This window comes from Ammospiza caudacuta, chromosome 1, assembly GCF_027887145.1.
Source record: "Ammospiza caudacuta isolate bAmmCau1 chromosome 1, bAmmCau1.pri, whole genome shotgun sequence".
Taxonomy (NCBI): domain Eukaryota; kingdom Metazoa; phylum Chordata; class Aves; order Passeriformes; family Passerellidae; genus Ammospiza; species Ammospiza caudacuta.
Window position 1 is genome coordinate 60,286,860 of NC_080593.1, and position 19,402 is coordinate 60,306,261.

The following is a 19,402-nucleotide window of genomic DNA, read 5'->3' on the forward strand; positions in this document are numbered from 1 at the left end:
CATTTGAAAATTTCATGCAGTTGCAATTCTTTAGTTTTACATCTTCCAGAAGAGAAAAGAAAAGCAGAAGTAGTGTTCATACACTGACAATAATTCTTGCAGGAAATAAAAGTAGCATTAGGTAAAGATTAATTATTTCATTCTCTCTCCCTGTGGGTGCTGCATATGTGTATGACCGTCAGATTCTAGTACAGAAGAAAGAAATTAATCAGTGTTTAAATTGCAGATATTCCCTGTGTAATAATCTGATTTACTCAATCTAAAAAGGAAGGATTTTTCAAATCTGTCCTACCAATTTGATGATTTAAACAAATCTCATAAATCCAGATTGTTTGTCTTTTCTGTGTCATCTTGCTTTGTGCTCTACCTTGCATTAAAAAAAATTATTGCTTTTGTTGCATATTTCTATAATTGGAATATAATTATATCACAAATCCATTAGTTTATTAGAAAAGTGAAGCTAGGAAAAATGGGGGATTTGCCTGTTCTTTAAATTTATGTCCACTGATGACATTATTTCCATCCTCAGTGAGGAGTCCGTAAGAAGTGCTTTTAAGGGTTCCTTTACAGGAAATACTGAAAAATTATATTTAATTCATCCAGTTAAAATGTCATAAACATACAATGGTCATGCATTGTTTTCTATTGAACTTGGCAAATTTGTACTGTGAAATTGTTTCTTCATGCTATTTTGGCAGGAAAAGGCCAAGCAATTATTGCAATTTTGAAGAATCTGTGATCACAGAACAGTTATTTTCTTCTTAAACAAAATATTTCTTTACAGAAAGGCATATCTTGGAAACTGTTTTACTGACTGTGTCATTGTCTGACTTAGCCTCACTTGACTAACTACCGTGTTTAGAGGATGAAAATAATCAGATGCAAGCATCAAGATCTCACTTTCTTTGGATTGGCATTCAATTTGTTTGCAGAAATAATGATTTAAATCTTTTCAGGCCCTAATTTTTATTTTGTAATTTTTATTTAACTGCTCCATTTTGTATAGCAAAACCAAAGGCAGATTTTGTTGTTACCAAACAGGACATGTAACATGAATTACTTTGCACCTTAACCAACGAATCCAACCTCTCCTAAAGCCCTCCTAAAGATGCCAGGTACTGCCCAGATGAGCAAACCCCCTGCTGCACCAAATGCAGTTATGAAGGAAGGGGGACAACTAAATGTTGAAAAGGGGAACTGACAGCAGAAGATCAGTGGAAGAAAGATGATAGAAAAACACCAGGATGAATCTTCCAGTGATAAGGGGGAGCTAACAGGGGAAGGTGCCAACAAGAACAAGACCCAGATGTCTACCAGAGCCCATCGAATATCAAGAGTCTGTATCATAATCAGAAGTTCTTACACCCCACTTTAACCAAGACCAGAAGCTCCAGTCCTAAGAATCTGGACACATGGAAGCATAGCAAGAAAAGGGGAGTGTCGCAGACATTTTTTCATAGAAATCCTTTCTTTCAGATTTGTCCGTCTTCTGGGAAGCAAGGGCCCCAGAAGAAGAATGTAAACAATGATTATCAGCTGCTGTGAAATGCAATAGGATGCACCTGTGATTGGTTCGTGTTCCATGTGTACCATTAAGGGCCAATCACAGGGCAAGCTCTCTGGAACACAGGGACAGAGAACTCTCTTGTTTTTAGATTCTTTCCATTTTAGCTTAGCTTAGCAAGCCTCTGCAACTTCTCTCTTTATTCTTTTTAGTATAGTTATAATGTATTATATATCATATATCAATAAATCCAGCCTTCTGATCAAGAAACAAGATTCTCCACTTCTCTCACCCCAGTGACCTCCTCAGGTCGCTGTAATAGGGGAGGTTCTGGACATGCAGAACCCATTTTGGTAGCTTTGCTTCTGGCCCACATTTACTTTGGCTTTTAAATCTAACTTACATAATATCAGAGAGAGGAACCCAGGGATCAGGACGGGCAATGACTTAATTTTAGATATTTCTTCTGTAGTTGTCTTTACCTCATGAGTGATATGAAAGAAGAGCGAGGCCTGGCAAAAAATATTTCCTTTGTAGTGGCACTATTGGAGGTGACCTGAATCCATCTTAGCTGGTGAGTTGCTACCTGCAAGTTATTGATTTATTTTAATTTTTCTGTGTCTGTCAGCCAAATGTCACTCAGGATGTTAATTCAAAATGTTCCCTGTAGGACTGAACTTGGAGCCCTGAAAAAAAATCCTTCACCATGTTCTGCTTACTGCTCCCTGCCTTCCTTCAGAGATATAGTCTGTGATCCACCCTTAAACCCAGATCTGCAATGGGGAAATGGATAGTGGAATTTTTTTTCCCCTGAACATATAACTTCCTTAATTTATAGTTTCAATGCTCTATATGAATTTAAAAGTGGTCTTGGGATTTGAGCAATTTAACTGAGTGCTTCAGTGTTTCTTTCTGATGCTAATATATTTATTTGAGGATTAGCCCTCTAAGTATTTCTACATATGGATAACTAAGAACATGTTTGCCAGGTATTGTTGGCTTCAGTAATTCATTACAGCATGAATCTATATCAAATCCAGATATTTGGTTCACCTGTCATGAAGTGCATGTCATTAAAATGTTATTTTGTGAGAGAAAATATAACTAGGATGTGTTTATGTATTACACTGGTCGTTGTTCAGAGAGAAAGGGGAAGAGAATGAATTAATAAATATTTGCCTCACTTTGGACTATGATATTATCAAGATTCTTATCCAGGTGAAGTGTAGTGTAGGAGAAACAAGGCTTCTTGTAAAAGGAGTGTTGGCTGAACAACTGCTAGTGAAAGGGAGGCAGGAGATCAGAGTGCCATGGCAGTGAATATGGTTCTAGAGAGCAGGGAGAGTGCTGTCCTGAACACTGTGAGCTGGGAACGCACCATCGGGCAGAGATAGTGCACAGGGCTTGCAACAGCAACTGCAAGTAATGTGGAAAAACATCTCTGATCTTCGTGACTTGGCCTATGACGGGAGGGTCACACTGCATGCAAAACAAGCCACAAAGGGAGTATAAAAGCATATGCTGAGACACTCTACACTGATTCAGGATCTGGATACCACAGTCAGATATTGGAGCTGGCGTGGCAGGTGGATTCCCAGAGCAAGAGGTAACTGCTGGGAGAGTGGTTACCTGATCCCAAGAGGGAAGAGGAAAGCCTCTCCTCCTGCTCTGCCACCCATGCAAAGCTAATAAAGCTGTGGATAGAAGCGCCAACATCAGTCACGGTCATTTTCTTCGCGAGGTACATCCTAGTTTCCTCATGTTTCAAGATTCAAGGTGTAACTCTGTATTTGGGTATTTGGACTGCGCGAGTTTGCTTCCAATTCCCAGGTAACTCCTGAAGTTACGTGCAGACTGTGCCGTAAACTGGCAGCTACACCTGTCGCCCAGCACCGCTCTCCCGTCGCACGGGGACAAAGCCTGTGGGCTCAGCGCTGCGGCTCCGGCTGCTGCGGGAGGGCAAACCCTCCGCTCCGGGATGGAGGAGCGGCCGCAGGACTGGCCGTGGGAGCGCCGGGCTGTCCCGTGCCGCCGGGAGCGCGGGGAAGGAAGGAGCGGCCGCTGCCCCGTGCCGCGGCCCCGCAGCGACCGGCCCGGGGCTCCGCACGCTCCGCCTGCCCACCCGTAGTGTCTCCCGGGAGGAGAAATTCCTCCGCTACCGCTCCTCTCTCCGCTCCGGAGACAACTCGAGGGCTGCCCACAAGCACTCTCCCTCCACCTGCCCTCCAGCGGGGTCGGTGCTCCTGGGGCTCCGCAAGGCAGTGCTGCCAGCGGGTCCCGCCCCGCTGCTGGCAGCGCCTAAGCCGCTCGCGCGAGCGCTCCCGGAACGCCCAGAGACAGGGCAGTTCCAAGCCCGCCATCCGAGTCCCTTCGGCATCCGCGCCGAGGGGACGGAGCGGCCGCTCTGCCACCGCCACCTCACCACGACCCTACGGGGACGCCCCCGGCCCCGCCCCGCCGGAAGGGGGCGCCACCGCCCCGCCCCGCGGCCGCGCGGGTCGCGCCCCACTCCCGCCGCCTGTTGTTGTCGGGGCTGCCCACGGCCGCCGGGGGGCGGGGCTGGGGCACGGCGACCAATCAGGCGGCGTCGCCGCCGCCGCGTCGGCGGCATTCGCGGCCGGAGCGGACCGGGAGGGTGCACGCAGCGCGAACGCCGCGCCGGTCCCTGGGCGGGCGGAGCGGGCGCGCGTCGCGAGGCGGATCCCGGCTCCGGGGAGCCGCGGCCAGGACATGGCGGCGGCCGCTCGGCGGCCGCGGCGGCGTGCCTGGGCCGTGCTGTGCCTGGCTGTGGCCGCGCTGCTCAGCCCCGCGGCGGGCGGTGAGTGCGCGGGGGGGCGCGGGAGCGGAGGGAGGCAGCGGGTGCGGCGGTGGCGCCCGGGGTGGGGTGTTGGGGGTGCGTGAGGAGAGCGGCGGGGGGCGGCGGGTCCCCGCCGGTTCCTTTCAACAACATGGCGGAGGGGCCGGCTGGGGCGGAGTCACCTCCCCCCCACCCCCGGTGTCCGAGCCCGGCGGGGACCGGTCGGCCCTTTGTTGGCTGAGAGCGGCGGCGGCTCCGCGGGAGGGGCGGCGGGGATGGCTCCCTCGGCCCCCGCCGCTACTTCTTCGCCCCCGCTGAGCAGCGCTTCGGGCGGTGTTAGCCCTCGGTAACTTTCTATCCCGAGTCTGCCCGGGTGGGTGCGTGTGGCCTTGGCCCGCGAAGGCAACTTGGATAACTGGAGCTGGTGGACATCCGCCGCCTGTCTGTCCGCCAGCCCCTGAGAGCCCCCCCGGCTCCCGGGCGAGGTGTAACGGCAGGAGCGGCAGCCCCGGGCCGCCGCAGGGCGCTCGCAGCCGTGCCCGGGAGGAGCGGCCGGCGCAGAGACGTGTTGAGTGTCCCACGTCGCGGAGGAGGTGACAAGGGGCTGCCCCCGCTGTGCTGCACGCCGCAGCGCCGTGTGCCGCTGGCGCGGTGGTGGGGGGGACAGGTGAACTTTTGGTCCAGCACGCCCTTGCCTCTGTGCTCGGCGAGGATCGAGCCGTGTGAAATTAAATCTTTGGGTGAATATTGACAGCGAAACGGTTGTGTTCCTCCCGTTTCTTGTACCTGTGGTTTTTTGCGTGAGAGATTTGATGTCAGAGCTATGCTGTTGCAGAGCTAATGCATGAAACATTGGAGTGCTTAACAGTATTCATAAATACAAGATTTGGGTAGTTTTCTTTTTTCGTTTTGGCTTTTTTAAATGTCCAGGTTATTCTGCGGTTAGCAGTTTGGGACATATGGCCTAATAGATTGTATATTGCTTTGGGTTTTAAAGAGGAAGTGGAGAAGCACCACAACTTTTTCAGTTACAGCTTTGAGACATCCCTCAGTCTGGATCTATACCATGCTGTACATAATTCAATCTAAAATGGTACTCATGCTGAAAAAAAAAGTTACTTAAAGCATCACTTGCTGTACTGAGATGTAGTGTTAATCACCCATATTCTTACTGAAGACAGTGCAAGTTCTCTGATGTGGAAACAGTGAAATAAGCTTAAGTTACCCATGGGGTGCTCTTGTATTCTTGAAAAGGTGCGGCAGGCTTTAATAATTTAAAGCTTTCTTACATAACACATTCAGTTTAGATGTTGAAGGAAATTTTAGCTCAATTTGAGCTTTGAGGTTTTTCCCTTTTACTGCCTCCCATCAACAGTTTTCCCTTAATCTGAGGCATGAAATTAAGGTCTAAAAGCTTTGTGTGAAAACAAGGCAACAGACTTCCATACAAAACTTTATGGGTGGAAGTTATGGCATACTACCTTTTGTTTAAAAAAAGAGAAATCCTCTATGTTCAATGGAATTGGGAAAAATCCAGGGTTCCTGATCCATAACTCATCCAGAGGCCCTGGTATAGGTAAGGCAGTTAATTTGCCTGAACATTGTGGTCTGAGTTGATGGGTATGATTTGGCTACTGGTACTTCTTTTTGTGGGTTGACAGAAGTTGGGCATTTTCTGATTGCCTCTGCTGAGGCTGTTCTGCAATGTGCTGATGTTACTGTGTGGATGAGTCGACTTGCGAAACGGTTTATACAGAGGTCAGGCATGTAATGAATCCCAGCAGCTAGCTGAACAGTAGAGCAGCCTTAATTTTTAAGAGAGTCTGAAACTAAGCTTTTTGGTTCTCGCTGTGTAGGCCATAGTCTTTAGTCTTTTGAACTTCTGGGAAGTCACCACTTGGAAACTCTTGTATTCAGACGATTGCTTCTAACTGCAAACAAAGATAGCAATCTGATTGATACGGTGGAATAAATTTAAAAGTACAAGTAAAGATCTTTCTGTTTTCATAATGCTTGTGAAATTATTATCTGAGCTTTTAATTTTAGCTTTCTCCAGTTAGTTTGGTTGTTTTAAGTGCATTCTTCTACCGAAGAAGAAACAAATTGTTACTGTGTCATGCTCTAAGAGGGATGAACATATCTCTGGGTAGTATTTTGGAGAGAGGACAAGAAAACTAAAAGTGCCATTTGGCACCTACATTTTTACAGGGAATAAAATGCCACTTTTTTGAAGTTGGGATTTTACACAAGGTTCTAGCATTACTTGTGAGTTGTGGGTACTTAATAGTAGTTTGTCTGTTTTGAGTGCATCACTTTGTTTGACAAGACCTGCTGTTTGCAGGAAGGAAGTTTTGTTTAACAAACATGGATGAAATCTATGTAAAAGTTTTCCTGAAAACTTGATACCCAGTGCTGTTATTTTACAACAGTGAAACTTAATTAGTGCCTCTGTGAGAAAAATGTATTAGTGAAGGTCATGAACTATTGTGGTTTTGAAAACTGTACCTATGCCTCAGATATTTTAAGAAACAAACCTTTTTGTAACTTGAGCTAAAAGAGTTCGTAGATGAGTCAGGTGTATTGTTTGATGGGATTGTCTGAATTACGGACTCAGAAGCTGACTGTTGCGCTGTTATGTATTAAGCTTTTTTTCCTTTGGAAAGTTTTATTGGACAGGGAAAGACCAACCAGTGAGCACTACAGCCCTCTTGCTCATATCCCTAAAAATCTGGTTTTGTCTCTTGCACATCATAGCCTTGCTCCTTTATCCCTTGAGCTTCTGCATCTTGTGGAACCAAGAAGTGTGATTGCTCCTCTGATGAAGTTCTACTTTCTGGTGAAGTTTTTGCTTCAAAATTTGTATTTTGCATGTAGGAACATTTATAATAATATAAGAGAAGTGTCTTTTCAGCAAAATGTTGTTTTTGGGTGTTGCAACTATTTGTCTTTTTTTAAATTTGTAAAACAAAGATATATATCATTAAAGTATTAACTGTGAAATTGTTAATTTTTTGCAATAAGATGTGAGTTTGAGGGTTTTTAGATCACCTCACAAGTTTTAACTTCTGTACTGCTCCATGTTAGCATCCTTTGGAAGACGATGTCTCAACTTACAATTTCCAACTAAGAATTCTTTGGCTGAAGGTGCTGTTCTGTGCTAAACTGTCTGGTTGAAGTAGTGATGCAGGATGTAAACAAGTGTTGCATGGGGATTCAATGTGTTTTATGTAACTAAAAAAGGTTTTTCTGCAATTTTCTGTCTTCAGAAAGGCGGCAGATACAAAAAAAGACTATTTCAGTAGGTAACAGTCTGGTTTTGATACAGATTTGTAAAAGTTAAGTGGATAGAGTGTACTTAATTCTCTGTTCACATTTTGTATATAGTATTAATACCTGAGCTCCTGGGAGCCAGCTGATTTTAGGTCTTGTCAAGCTGCATAATTTCAGTGTTTCATTTATGCAGCCAGCTTGCTTTACCCTCACTAGGGGGTTTCCAGACTATAACATTCATGTAAGAGAGACTTGGTAAAGGAAAGGCAAAACTGTCAAACTCAGAGTCTGAGCAACTACACAGGTAATGGTATTCAACACAAGATATTAATCTTGTGGTATGAGATATGAGAAATATGCTGTTGATCACTTGTATGACATGATACTGTCATAATGCACACACCCCCACTTTCAGAACAGTGTTGTCTCACTGTTTCTTTTGGGATAGTCAGTCTCAAAAAGCAGACATTACTATGTAGAGTGGTAATGGTGCAGTGACCAAAATGCAATGTACAAAGAACTGCATTGCTGTTGACCCAATTTCTGCTCTTGGCTATGTCCCTGATTGTCTGTATGACTTCCAGTGCATTTGTTTAGCTGTTTGTACTGTCATTTCCCCAACCTTGTATCATGTAAACAAACATGAACTTTCACTAGTTGGTAGTGGAGTTTCATGCTAGTAGTTCCATCCAAAAACTATTATAATAATTTAAAAAAAATTAGTTCTCTGCCGAGGACAGGCTTGATTAAAAACTTTTTTATGCTTCTTCAGTAGTTGTGAAAGTGCTCTTTGTGGTAGTAGATTTAAGTGGTGTTTACCAAATGCATTGAAATGTGTTTTACCTGAGAGATTACTGGCTCTGGAAGATCAGCTTTCATCAGAGTTCTCAGTTTCTCATCTCTTTCTGTTATCATTCCATACTAGAAATGTATGTATTCATTAAAGTGAGTATGGAGATCTGACTGGTTTCTATCTGAGTTTTTAAAGTTACTCTAAGTTTCTTTGAGAATAACAGAGACTACTTGGTTGAAAAGCAAAACATTCTATCTCCAAGAGGACAACAATATGGGATTCTTTTTTCTTTTCTATCAGTTATAAGTGAAAACACTTATTTATAGGAATTAAATGATTTAACTACAGTTGGTCTTTGACTCGTCATGCTGATGTTTAATAACATCTATTATGTGTTCATGTAGTTGTAGTTTGTTCTTTACACACAGATAACTGGAGAATGAGACGTGGGCAAGGATATTCCAACTCCTTTTTTTGCCTCCTGGTACAGATTGTTGCTGAAGATGCTGAATTAGTCTACCTTGTACTAAAACGTGGAAGATCTACTGTTACTTGCTCGAGTTGGAAGGCATGAAGAACTGTTAAGTGGCCAGAGTGGGAAGGGGCCTGAAGCATTTTTAACGAGTTGGTTTATTGGGTTTTTTTAAGAGTGTGTCCACTAGAGAGCAGCAAAAACCTGTGTTCCTAGAAGCTTTGCTATTCAGCTGATTAGGCATTGTTTTCCCCTCTTATGGGAGGGGGAGAGTAGCTTCAGAAGGGAGTAGTGATTTATTTAGCCGAGGAAATAATTCCGATGTGTGTGACAGTGGATTGTGTCTTGTCAGGAGACGAGAAGATAGTGACATCAAACCAGAACAAAAGTGTAAATTTTATCAAATTGCACTAAGTGGGTATTCTATAGCAAGAGAGAGGTGGGAACAAAGTGAATGAGGAAGATAGGGCACAAAATACTTTCTTTAGTCATGGCTGGAACAGTGTGTCTCTACAGCCTCACAAGATGAGGAAGACGAATAAGTGTAACAAGGGCAACTCAAATGTAATTTTTCATTTCAAGTAACTTGGCCTCTGCACAGTGACTCAATGTAAAAATGTCTGACCAAATATCTGTCTCTTGCTGTAGGCATTCAGATGCATGTGCTGTTGTGATGAGCGACAATTACTGTTTAAGTAGAAAAAAGTCATGGATTAAGCAAGTGAGATAAAGGTGTGCTCACTTTAAGAGTTGAAAGAAATAGCGTGTGTAAATATTTTAGGAAATTTTTAATGGTTTGGATAGATTGAAAAACATTTGTTCAGGCAAAAATTACCAAAGGGCCAGCAACATGAAAATGTTAAATTTTCTTGTTGTTAAACTGAATAATAAGAGTTTCCTTACTTCCATGATGAGGCAGGGAAAGATGTGCAAAAAGTGGTGCTGTTAAGCTTTACCTTCCTGAATGCCAGTTTTCATTTCATCTACCTTCTAATTATTTTTTTCAACAGTCTTCATAGTAAAAAAAAAAAAAAAATTCTAATCCCATTTGTAGGGTTTTCTTCCTCCCTTTTTCTCACTGGTCTGTGTGCTGGTGAATCTCTCTGAAACAGGGTTATCTTTCTGTAGTGGGTCCTAAGAATTTGATCAAATCTCTTCAGTAATAGTAGAAGATGATTGGCAGTGATATGGTTTGATTCAAAATCTTGGGGGAAGGGAATGTTTTAAGAGAATGCAGTCTCAAAGTTTGAATCCTGAGAAACATGCATATGTATTTGAGATCAGACTGCCATTTATTTAAATCCATGATAACCAGTGACAGAGAGGCAAAATCTAAGGCAATCCATGTGATTATATTAAACTCCTGAATTTAGATGAAATGCCAGATTTCAGATTTGGGGGACCTTTTGATTGACACCTGTTAATCCTCATTCTTTTGGTGTGAGTTTTTGTATGTAGCCTTGAAAGAGTCTATTTTTATGGCTCAGGACATTTTTTGGGTTTTGATCATAAATGTTGAAGATTTTAAATTTGTCTACGTTCTCTATTTTAATGTTTCTGTGTGCATATACACAAGTTCTAGGCCAGCTTTTGCTCTTCAGTGTTGAACAGGTGGACTCAAGATGTATTGATAGTTTCATTGTTGCTCCTGCACTATTTTCTGCATGGATTTGGTGTAAATGCAGGAAGGAGTGCAGAAAGAGCTTAGAAGTAGTAGTCTTCCTTCTCCAAGAACTTCTGCAATGTGAAGAATGAAACCTGATCATCATAGGGTGATTAGCCTGTCATTGCTGCTTCCTTCCCCATGCTCTCTCCTTTACTACTGCAATTGATAGCTTTAGTAAATCACCACCTTCAGGAATGTAAGAGAGTGTTTTCCTGTGGCTTCATAAATAACAAATCTAAACCACACTCTGCTTCTGTGAAAGGATCATGCAGGGTTTGGTTTTTAATGAGGATTAAGCTGGTATTTGCCCTTTTGGCACAAAATGGAAACCATCAAGTAATGCATAACATACTAATCCTGGGTAACTAGCAGCATCCCATTTGTCGCTTACTTGAGCTGTACCTGTGGTTACTGTCGAAAAAAAATGGCATTATTTGTATTTGGTTTGAAAATAGCAGACTTTCATGCAGTGTTGTTTTGAAAGTCTAGAATTTTTGTAGGAGGAACTGTAGTGGTGCTTCTTTACCTGGAGGAACAGCTCGGATTTTAGCCTTTGTCTTTTAATACATTACTATGTAAAGAGAGAGGACTTCAGATCTAAAATTTACTTTCTTTCACTCATCTCCCAATTTTATTGTCCCATGAAAAGGTCGTGTAGCATTGTTGTTTTTTTAGTGTTGCTGTTCTGCGTTTATGTAACCAAAAGAGCCTCCTAGCACTCTGAATTTGTATTTCTTTAGTCATTTAAATTGCTTCTCAGCTCGGAACATGTACCAATAATAACATTAATGCTTTTTTCTCAATACAGAATTGGAGTGTTACTGCCAGCTATGTACAAAAGACAACTTTACGTGTATGACAGATGGAGTATGTTTTGCCTCAGTAACACGAACTGCAGACAAAATAATGCGCAACAGTATGTGTATAGCAGAAATTGATCTGATTCCCCGAGACAGGCCTTTTGTTTGCTCGCCCTCCACCAGAGATGGAGTCCATACTGTGTCTCATTGCTGTAACACACCTCTCTGCAATAAAGTAGAACTTCCAATTCCAACACCAGGTAAGGGATTTGGGATTTTTGCTTTTTTGTTTGATTTTTTTTTTTTTCATTTTTTCAAACAACATTCTGTAAGAGTGGAAGTGTAGGTAAATTTGAAGGCCTAAAGTACACCTTAGATTCTGTAAAGACAATTTCATGGTATTTGAATAAGAGTTATCTTCTGGATATGGATGTTAGGGACAGTTTTGAAGACTTAATTAAAATGTAAATAAGTACATTGCTTTTGTCCTTTTTAGTACTTTGCTTCTGAAAAAAGTTACTGTGCAAAAGCTTTAACAAATGCATTAAAATAATTTGAGTATTGCTGTGGGATACTATAAGTTTAGTAGAAAAAAGGGAAATTAATCGGTTTTATAATTTTCTTTTATTTTCTCTTTCAGGCCCTACTCCAGAAAAACCAGCTTCTAACCTAGGACCTGTGGAACTGGCTGCTGTCATTGCTGGACCAGTCTGTTTTGTCTGCATTTCGCTGATGTTGATTCTATACCTTTGTCATAATCGTACTGTAATTCATCATCGTGTGCCAAGTGAAGAAGACCCTTCATTGGATCGTCCCTTTATATCAGAAGGAACCACTTTAAAGGATTTAATTTATGATATGACAACTTCAGGTTCTGGGTCAGGTAATGGGACACTTCTAGTAGTAATTACTTTGTGCGTAAGAGCCTTGTAAGACATCTAGTTTTTTTAGTATTGTCAAATATACTTAAACTTCTAATTAACTGGTGAAAATACTAGAAAAGCAATTTCCTGTACATTCAGTCAACATCAGTGAAGATTCAATGTATGGAAATAGGTGAAGAAAAAGAAACACTGAATTGTTACTGCCCTTCCTTATTCTCAAAGTAGGCTGATTTATATAAATTATATAATTCAGGAAATATCACAGTCATCTGTCGTAAATGTTTTGTGTTCTGTAAGGCTGTCACCTTTTTTGTTCTGTACAGCCTATCTACACAACCATTTTCTGTGGTTTTTAGATAATTTTGTGAAGGGTATTTTTTAGCTTTCAATTGAAAACAAAAAATTGTAGCTATTGGTGTATGAAGAATATTGTGAGTTAATATTTTAGCCAGTTCTTCCCTTACAGAAGATAATTTTCAATTGAAAATAGCATTTCTGTGTATAGAATGGATGCAGTATGCTGATCATGTCTGATGAATGTCTGTCCCTTTATTTTGCGGTTTTTTGTTTTGATTCTGACTTGAAGAGGTATTGCTCTGGGAAGATGAAGCATTACTCTGTTCACTGCATAGAGTTTCAGCTATTGTAACTGACCATTAATTGCTTATAGGATTATGGTGGTCTCTGAAATAAAAATGTAGTTTAATAGGTGTTGTTAGGGGATGATATGCCAGGTAAATCATTGCATAAATTAATGGATCTTTGGTCCATGTTAGGGAGAGAGACATCAGTTTGTGTACTGCAACCTTTTACCAACCTTCTACTATATAAAATTTAGGTAACTTAATACTGAAAATATTTCCTACTACTTTCAAACCTGTGTGTTGAAACAACGATGCCTTTTCAGAACACTTTCTACAAAGAAAGACTCTGATTCTCAATTGCTGCATCCTTTTTTTTTTTCCTCGGAACTGGAAAAAAATTAAACAAAACCCAAGTATCGAGGTTGTTTTTCCAAGGACAGTAACTGGTAAAACTGTTTAGAGTCCGTTGCTTTGTCAAATAAAGTTATTGTAACTTCCTGAACATATTTAAAATCTAGATCAAAAGTTCATTTTAGTCATATCTTTTCTAAAGAAGGTGAGTTTGCACTAGATGTGTATGTTATTTTTTCAGCTGAGAAAGCTTTTATGTGTTCAATAAGATTTGATCCTGGTAAGGGTAAGTTGTTTTCTGGTTAGAACTGGAGTTTTAGTAATTTGTGTTCATATCAATTTTCTCATTTACTTGCAGAAGTAGCTAAGTCAGATAATGAAAGTGGTTAATAGAACTTCCAATGTATTGGGCTAGAGCTTGATAAATGCAAATGCTGGACTTAGGTCTCCAGTTTTGTTTGTTCTAGGAAGGATAGACAGTAGTCAGAGATGGAGATAATATATAGGAGTCAGAGATTTACATATCATGGAATCCAGGAAAATGTGATATATATAATTGTTACACTATTAGAAGTGTGACACTCTTACTTAATGTCTGCAGATCTAGACTTTTCCTAAGGAAGGCTGAAAACAATTTCTTATTAAAATTCAAACTTAGTTGTTAATTGGTCTTTTCATTCATTATCAGGAATAATCCTCTGTTTTTTCTTCTGGCCTTCTTACCTGTGGTTATTCTGAACCTCTCTTTTTGTTTGAGAACTCTGGAAGTACTCCTTCAGAATAAGCTCTTGAAAAGCAGAGACTCCAAGTTAGAAGAAACTTATGATTATTCCTCTGGAGCACATGGCTAGAAACTACTGACCCTTCCTTTGCCTATGTGCAAATTACTTTTTAAGTAAAAGGAGCATGCTAGGGAATTGCTAAGCTTTCACAGCTGAATTCAGGGCACTCAGGCTGGTGTAGACTCCCAGAGCATCTGACCTACTATGGTATTTGAGCATTGACTACTGGTGAGTGCATCCAAGGAGCAAAACCAGCAAATGTGGTTGAATTTGACTTATCCCTAAGGGAGCCTCTACACTAATTTGCTTTTATGCTTGAAAGGCTGTAAAACAAGGCAGAATGTTTCCTTAAAAGGAATCTTTTAACTTCAGCTGCAGTGAGTTCCATGTTGTTGAGCTGTTTGTAAGACCAGAATTAGCCTTATTTAGTGTTCTCTACTTTGCTTTGATTATGACAGTGAAATAGGAGATGCTTCAGGTACTTACTTTCTATACTGTTTGTTGACATTGTGTGTATTTGCAATGACTTGTGTCACTTTGTCTCAGAATTAGTCAATCAATGACTATACAAATTCATGGTGCCCTAGTACTTGAATTGATAACTTTTGTGTCCCCTGAAGTATGCCTACAGCATTTGAATCTCATTTAAATGTGTATTTTAATCCAGACTTTGGGTATAGCACATTTAAAGTTGAGAAGACTGTACCTTTATGGAATAAACTGGAGGTAGAGATAAGGGTCTCCAAAGGGAGAAGAGTTAGAGCTGCTGGTTAAAACAGTGCTTAGCCCTGTCAGAAACTGAACTGTCTGAAAGGGATGGTGTTGGGACAAGAGGTTGCCAAAACACAATGGAAGCGTACAAAACAGGCAAAATAATCCAGACTCAAGAGGTACAGCTAAGAACGTGTTTTGTTTGGTGACGCAAAAGCCACATTCCACTCTTAAATTCATGCTGAGAGACCAGAAGAGCTCATAGTAAAATAAAAAGGGTTCTACCAATTTTGTTAATTCAGTATTCTCTGATGAGAAGTGTATAAAAGAGAGAAATAATCAGAGCTCTAAAAATGAGCTTCCTGTTCAGACCAAAAGGGAGGAGGATTCATTTGTTGCAATGATGAATAGTAAGCTGCTATTAATTATTTGGTCTTGACTTTAGTGTTGCCATGCTGTTCTATGACGAACAAGACCTGAAATAAGGAGATACTCCATGAAAGGCATTAATGAAACATCTAAAATACACCATTCTGGCAAAGCTACAGCTTCTAAGAGAAGGATTTCAAAGCCTCTTGGAGCTGAGAATGATTTTCAGATCATGATGCAGATCTCTAAATATCAACTACATATTGTAATGACAGATGGGGATGCCCATCTGTTACTGTCTTAACTCCCAAATGACGAAGTCACTTAGTTACAAGGGAGTAGGAAGAATTGCCTACAACAAGGAGAAGCTTTGGATAGTATTGGTAGGTGACTTCCAGCAGGAACTTAAGCTATTTAGAAATCTAAAGGGTCACAGAAATCAATGCAAAGTTGAGTCAGCTGAAGTGACTATAAAGCTCCTTAAAAACTATTTTGCAATTCATAAACTTGAAGGGAATAAGATTTTCACAGTTCATGGAATGTTGGTTTTTTTATTACTCATCAGAGGAAGTCTTACGCTGGAGACTTACGAACAAGAACAAAATTCTAGCTGCTACTTTTGTTGGCTTCCTGCAGTGCTCTAGAACTTACTTCCTGAATTATCCAACTCAGTTACAAACTCCTTATGCATTAGAAAGTCGCTAAACTAATCAGAGTACACTTAATATATGAAAAAGCAAACTAACTTTCTTTTTTTGTTAGATTTCCGGAAGGATTGAGGATACTGTATGATATAAGAAAATTATGATGAAGGTTTCAGGAATAAGTCAGGTGACCATGGTGTCAAGGATGACCTAAATTCAAGGTGTCAGACACTGAGCTGCTGTTTAATTTAATATGGGCTCAAATTTTCTTGTTCTCCTGATTGGCAAACTGGCTATCATCATTCTTCATGCACAGTTAAAAGGAGGTGTATCTGAGAGCATGGAGTACAGTTGTGCCCAATGTGTATGTGAAAGGCTGAGGCTGTAGCTGTCTCCTGTGAGATACTTTTCAGGCAGTCTGGTTCACAGCACAGCAGTTGCTCAAGTTCCTGGTGATACAGACTTGTGTGTCTTCTGTAGCAAAATGAGAGAATTGCTCAGTTCCAACAGAAAGTCTATAATGAATTGCTATGAATGCAAGATAAATATGGATTCCAATCTTCTAGAAGAAGTAGTAGTAAGGGAAAGATTAGTTTCAGACATACAGAAGCAAGTTGGATCTTGTAAATATTGTAAAAATAAATATAGGAGTAAGTGGATAGATCACAGTAAGGTTTTTATCCTAGAGTGACACGTTGATTTGCTGAATGGGAGTTTGTAATGTGAAATTGAAATGCATTCTGTCTAGAAGGTTTAGAGGTTAGTATATGTTTAGCTGATATCCTTGGACATATATGTTAAATAAGGAGAGATGTCTATAAAAGGTGCAGCAAGTCGAGAGCAGTGCATCTGAAAGTGGCAATATACAGACAGTTTTCTGATACAACTCTATGGCCTATCACCCATTTCAGGTGCACAGAATCAGCTTGTGCTTGACATATGCTTATAGATTTTGCAGTAGTGCATAAATTCTGAGGAAGAAGCTTTCTCTGGCCAATCAAGTAAAATTTCACATTATCACGGTTCAGTTTGGTCCTGTGTTGTTTTCGTCTGGCCTCTTCTGCATTTCAAAAGTCTCTCCATAAAGAATGAAGGTTAGGCTTCTCAGAAGAGCCTCTATAGTTTGGGCATGCAGCACAATTCACCTGAGGACTATTACAGCAAAAGTTTTAACTTGCTCAATGGACATTATTACAACACCTGACAATGATTAAATTGTTGGTATAGTGTACATTTTTTTTCCTTCCTGTCTTCGTGTAGGTATGTTGTCAGCATAGACCATGCAGAGAATTCCTGTAGGTGTAGAATTTTTGAGGAGCTGTTCTGAACACTCAGTGTTTTAATTTGCTCTTCTCAGACTGAGACACAAGTGTGGCAATGCTTCTAACCAGATCAGATGTTCTTCTAGTGCCGCTGTTAGCCAAGACTGTCCGAAGGTGGACAAGAATTAATTATCTGAGCTATTAGTTGGGATTTGTTTTCTATAACATAAGGAAATGCAGGTGTTCTGTCAGATATTGGAACAGTGATTATGGAATAACAGATTACTTTGTAAAGTGTTTGGTTAAAGTGAAATAATCCTATACCAAAAGAGCTTATCGTAAGCAGATAACCTGGCTGATGTTTTCATCCTGCAGTGTGGTATCAGTTTGGAATCCAGTGACAAGCCCTGCAGTTACAACAGGAAAGATTTAAAATAAACAAAAACCCAGCCTGGTTGAGGGATGCCAGTGCTGCTTGTTGTATAAAATTACTGAAGTGTGCTGAAGAGGTAATCTGTGTTGAAAGCATGTAAATGTTCCAAAGCTATAAGACCTTGATGAATGTAAACATTTTTCTCAATTATAATTACAGTGAGATGCACAAGAATGGCCTGTAAAGCGGAAAGCTTGCATTACAAGGATGTTTTCCTATTTTACAGTGACTCGGGATTGCTAAGATGCTATTGGCACACCAAAATCCAAATGGGTGTGGATTTTCAGCAGTCGGTGTTGCTGATAAGTGTGATTTAACTAACTTAGAAATGGACTATCTAGTGATAAGCCAAGTAAATTAACCAGTAGCAAAAGTGCCAGGAGAGTTGTGGGCAGATCCTTTTTCCAAAAATAAAAAAAAACCCCTCACTTTCATCACTAACAAGCAACCCAAAAGAAGACCCTAAACCTGGTCCTGACTGCCTCATCATTGCTTCTTTTTTGCATTTAAATAAAACTTTATGGCTCAGCAAGTGACAGCATTCCTAACTGAAAGGAAGTTTGTGTTGTGCTTTTGACTACCATAGTAGTTTGTAGCATAATCTCCATGAGTACTTGTTAGCTGGCCTTTTAAGGGTGAAGGCAGAAACTTAACTATGTGCTTGCTAGCAGTCCTCAACAAGCAGTTAGAATGAACATACTCTCTAAGATTTTAAGAGAAATGCCCTAATAGAAATAAGATCTCATATTCAGTGTGTGGCATAAATACTAATTCTGTAGAGTCATATTTAAAGCAAATGTAAAATCTTCTTTTTAGGTTTACCTTTACTTGTGCAAAGAACAATTGCAAGAACTATTGTACTTCAAGAAAGCATTGGTAAGGGTCGCTTTGGAGAAGTCTGGCGGGGGAAGTGGAGAGGAGAAGAAGTTGCTGTGAAGATCTTCTCTTCAAGAGAGGAACGGTCGTGGTTTCGAGAAGCAGAAATTTATCAGACAGTTATGCTACGCCATGAAAACATTCTTGGATTTATAGCTGCAGACAACAAAGGTTGGTGACGCTATGAATTTGTTTTGCTGATTCTGCATCTGGTCAGAATAGGCAGTGCATGAAGGGAAAAAATGTGAGAATCCATATAACAGTAACAAAAAATAGTTTTGTTACTGCAGGAGTTCAGGGTTTGGCACATTTTTCATAGGTTTAATGAAGGAAAAAGTACATTGTCTCTTTTTTTGGAAGAATGTGCTTTGTTTAAATTTGTTTAAAATGCTTTGGTATCAAAAAGGGGATGCCTTATCTTGTGAGCCCACACATCTGCTGAATACTTGTACCTGTCATTACCTCATAGCCTAATAATATAGATGTGTGGGACTGAAAGAGATCATGTCTCATCCTGTTGTCCTCATATAAAGTAGGAGGTAGAAGATTTATTCTTAAGGCTGAGTTATGAGATGTTATTCTTTTAGAAGTCCAATTAGAAAATCAATTATAAAAATTGAATTATTTGTTTCTAGTAGTAAAAAAATTATATCTGCTTCCTGAAGCTCTCCTGATGAGCCTTTAATCATCCAGTTAGAGGAACCATTTTTTTCAACTTTGATTTGCTGTGATTTTTGGACAGATTAAAGTTTCTTGGATTTTCCTGCAATTCCAGTAAAGAGCCAAGAGTCTGACAAAACCAAGTTTTGGGTTTCTTTCATTAAGGGGAGCTAAGATATTAATATGCTGTTTCATTCTGTTATTTTCATCTGAAATTGCATGTTTTACCACAAATGGCATTTGACTTCTTTGTGGAGAAAGCATTAGCAGAAAATTCTGTCACATTAGAGAGGAGTCAATAATTCACACACATCCTGGATTTTTAAAAGGCTTTCAGTTTTGTGGGAAATTCCTAAGTGGTTTCAGTGAGGGTCAAGTATATGTGAAAGTTCTTTTTCATTACCATTCGATGAATTTCAAGTTTCTATATAAATCTGTAGAACAGGAAGAGAATCCAAGAGATTGTGCAGAGTTCTTCTCCAGGAAAGGGTTGTGTAAGTTAACTTGCTCCTGACAGATGTTTGTGCAACTTCTTATCCTTCAA

General features: G+C 40.5%; 1 protein-coding gene across 1 annotated transcript in view; it reads left to right on the forward strand.

Annotated features, from left to right (window-relative positions):
• Positions 1 to 4,131: 4,131 nt before the first annotated feature.
• TGFBR1 (transforming growth factor beta receptor 1) overlaps positions 4,132 to 19,402 on the forward strand; it is a 35,961-nt gene continuing 20,690 nt past the window's right edge. Inside the window, exons 1-4 of the mRNA XM_058821102.1 lie at positions 4,132 to 4,322; positions 11,311 to 11,562; positions 11,943 to 12,185; positions 18,139 to 18,369. Of these exons, the coding sequence (XP_058677085.1) occupies positions 4,235 to 4,322; positions 11,311 to 11,562; positions 11,943 to 12,185; positions 18,139 to 18,369 (814 nt within the window). The 5' untranslated portion in view covers positions 4,132 to 4,234. The remainder of the gene's footprint in view (positions 4,323 to 11,310; positions 11,563 to 11,942; positions 12,186 to 18,138; positions 18,370 to 19,402) is intronic.